This window comes from Cyprinodon variegatus, unplaced genomic scaffold (assembly GCF_000732505.1).
Source record: "Cyprinodon variegatus isolate N-32 unplaced genomic scaffold, C_variegatus-1.0 Scaffold0, whole genome shotgun sequence".
In the NCBI taxonomy this organism is placed as follows: Eukaryota; Metazoa; Chordata; class Actinopteri; order Cyprinodontiformes; family Cyprinodontidae; genus Cyprinodon; species Cyprinodon variegatus.
In genome coordinates this window covers 368,958-372,433 of record NW_015150453.1, presented here as the reverse complement: position 1 = coordinate 372,433, position 3,476 = coordinate 368,958, and the positions used below count along the sequence as shown (strand labels likewise).

Sequence of the window (3,476 nt, the reverse complement as noted above, 5' to 3'; positions counted from 1 at the left end):
AATTTTGGTGTCGATCATTTGATTTCATCCTGGAAACTACAGAAAATGGGCTTAAAGTGTTAAAAACCGAACTTCTCCTTTAATGGCAAACAGTTACTAGGAGAAAAGAAAATGCTTCCTTTGGGTCACATGAGCTTATATGATTTTTTTTTTTTTTATGACTTGACCCCTTTCTGCCTCTTTTGTAAAAAAAATTCTTATGATGCATTAAACAACAAGCATCACCAAAATCATTATACAGGTCCAAAGAGCCTGAATGGTTCATTAGGGAGGGATCAGACTGACATTATGAAAACCATAAACTTGCATTAAAGGGATCAGCTATTGTAAATAAGTTCTAAAGCATTTAGAAGTCTTTTTCCCCAATCAATTTAGCAACATTTTGGTTTTATGTGTGTAACCTAATTTTACTATTGAATTTCTAGCTGTTGTGCTTAAAATTTCATCACCAAATCAGCTGAGGCAAGTTTATTTATATAGTAAATTGTAGTTGCCGGCAGTTCAAAGTGCCTACATTAAAGAAATAAAATGCTGAAGTGGCATAAAGGTGATAAAGACAATTAAGAAAAAAAATAACAAAGTGATTTATGATATATCCTCAGAAAAGTATGACTGCAAATGTGACTAATATTGTTTAGCTCAGTCAAACGCCATTCTAAATAAATACGTTTTAATCTTGACTTGCAGCACCTGAAGGGTCCAGAGATGTTACCGTTTTATGGGAATTTGATTTCACATTAATCCAGGATGAAAACTTTATGCTGCAGGATATTAGCTAAACCTTCAATGTGGAATATTGCAATGGAAATACCTCTTGATATATGTGAATACATTTTGATGGTGCATCTGTAAAGCTTTTACTGTGCCAAATTTATTTTGCGGACTTATCACAATAGTTGACAATAGGGGTGGGCGATATGACGATTTAAGACCGAGTTACGATCTACACCTCTGATGATCTGTCATTATTAAGAGATCGTTTTATCAGGATCCACAGAACTGCAGCGCTGCTGCATTTCTGCCACTGACCACATTTACATGCAACCAAAAAAAAAACCTTCACAGCTAAAATATAATCCGAGGGTTTGACGTTCGTCCGTTAGTTGGCGTGGGATTTAATAAAATGTTTTAGATCCACGCTACGAGTTGCCCAGGCGCAAGTATTTTTCAAACACCGCTATTCCACGTATGTACGCTGAATGCAGAGAGAAAGTTTCACAAAATATTAAATGTGTAGTTCTTGGCCACCACAAGCGACCTCTGGTCCAGCCGCACGTCAGAGCCGTATTTGAGCTTAACCATACATTTCATCAGCAACTGGGATCTATGTAATGCAACACTGCAGACAGCCTATTAAAATGTTTCTTCAGAATAATTTAGTTTGTCAAAACAGAAGATATGAATATATGGAAATTGGAGCTTCCTTTGCTGCACATTCCATTATATAAATTCATGGTCACTCATCAGTTCACCTGCCAACGTTAAGGTGGTCATTTGTTTGTTTAATGTATGGTTTTGTTCTTCACAGGCTGAGAGAGCTGTGTGTGAAATTGATGTTCCTTCATCCCGTCGACTACGGCCGCAAGGCTGAGGAGCTGCTCTGGAGGAAGGTTTACTATGAGGTCATCCAGGTTATCAAGACAAACAAGAAGGTAAAATTTCAAAAAGTAAATGTTTCCTATGAGCCTGACAAGGGGTCTGAAGCTTGAACGAAATAGGGACTGAAACTTGCTTACGTGACTTTCCACGTAAGCAAGTAAGTAGGCTTAGAGTAGGGCGGCAACTGCTTTCTGTCATCCCCACTCTTTAACTCCATAACTTAACTCCAGCATACAGACTGCTACAAGACTTCTAAACAATCCCCCCTATTTATGCAGAGGAAAGGCACACTCAACATATTTTATCTCATAAATGGGTTTTAATCTCATAAATTGGGATTTAACCGATTTTGAATCGATTCCTTTACATTTTTGCAAAATCAATGTCTAGTGAATGAGATCGATTAGTTTTATAGTGACGTGCGTGACGTTCACATTCACATGAGCAGGAAAGATGCACTCTGATGTCACTGGTGAGTTTGAATCAAGTAGGCCTGTCACGATAACAAATTTTGCTGAAAGATTAATTGTCTCAAAAATCATTGCGATAAACGATAATATTGTTTTAAGACCTTTTTACGCTGATTTAATGGAAATGACACAATAATACATGCATTTTCCTGCCAAAGATAAACACACTTTATTTTCAACAGAACACTTAACACTGGAACTGGTTAACGAAATAAAACGAGAAATAAAAATCAAATGGACTCTCAGTCTCTGTTAACTAAAAATACACTTGAATAAAAACTAAACACAAGATAAAACCACAGTGGAAATAAAAACTGTAAGTTTTCCTCGGGAGTTCATCCTGTCTATCAAATCTCTGCAACATTTTTCACAATGCTGGCTTTTCAACAATATTAAATGGGAGAATCTCTTTAGCAATTAAATGAACTACGCTGTCTGTGAGCGCGCGGCACTTTGCGCCGTCCTTTTTGTATGCTGCCTGTCGATTAATTGCTTCAGTGATGGTGGACTGTCGCAAACTTGAATACGCAGACGGGCCGCCGCTTGTACTTTTTGTTTCCAGCTGGAGAAACTTTGCAGAGTGGTTGTGCTTTAGGTGCATGTGTAGGTTGGTTGTATTGCTGCTCTTAGTTGCTACTGTTTTATGACAAATGCAACATACTGGCTTGCATAGGTTCAGCGGTTCGCCTTGGTCATTTGGTTTGAATCCGAAATACTCCCACACTGCGGCTGTTGCGCTCGGCTTTGAAACCAGTTCCATTTTGAGCTTTTCCCCCAACATAAGATGTGGGGTTTTTTTTTACCTCGCTAACTCCTCTAACTCCTCTCAGGGCTCTAAAGCTGCAGAAGTACAAAATGATGCGCGCTGACTACCTGATGTGATAGTCCACTCCTCCTCCCTCCTCAAAAATGAGGAAGGGGAGGGGTCAATAGATAGCACCAGAGTTAAGCCTTTTCATCCAGCGTCAGCAATAGAAGGAGAAAAACACAGGCAGAGACGATACAGCCGATAAATTAAATGACGTGGATAGTTTTTATTTATCATGCGATTAATTGATTTATTGATTATCGCGAAAGGCCTAGAATCAAGTAGATTTGAGAAACTGTTTATACATCAGTGAATCATGAGGTACACAGTCATGCTTTTGTGATACAGGTTTGTAAATTGTGTTGCATGCATGCAAAGTTCACTTTACCTTTTCAAGACTTATTAAAAGCCTGAACACACGTTGCGTCCGACTTTTTTCATCTCCGATCCGATTTTTTTTCCATGTCATGCTGACTGTGTATAGATAGGCTCCGACTAGGCAGGGTGGGCAGATCTGCACAGACATATTTTTTTTAACTCCCATCTCTGTTATTTCCCACATTTGACTTGGACAGATTATTAATCATTAAATAAATACA

At 38.3% G+C, this 3,476-nt stretch overlaps 1 protein-coding gene across 1 annotated transcript in view; it reads left to right on the top strand.

The window, feature by feature from the left end:
* smg5 (SMG5 nonsense mediated mRNA decay factor) overlaps positions 1 to 3,476 on the top strand; it is a 41,728-nt gene that overhangs the window by 5,939 nt on the left and 32,313 nt on the right. The window contains exon 3 of the mRNA XM_015402451.1: positions 1,529 to 1,652. Within this exon, the coding sequence (XP_015257937.1) occupies positions 1,529 to 1,652 (124 nt within the window). The remainder of the gene's footprint in view (positions 1 to 1,528; positions 1,653 to 3,476) is intronic.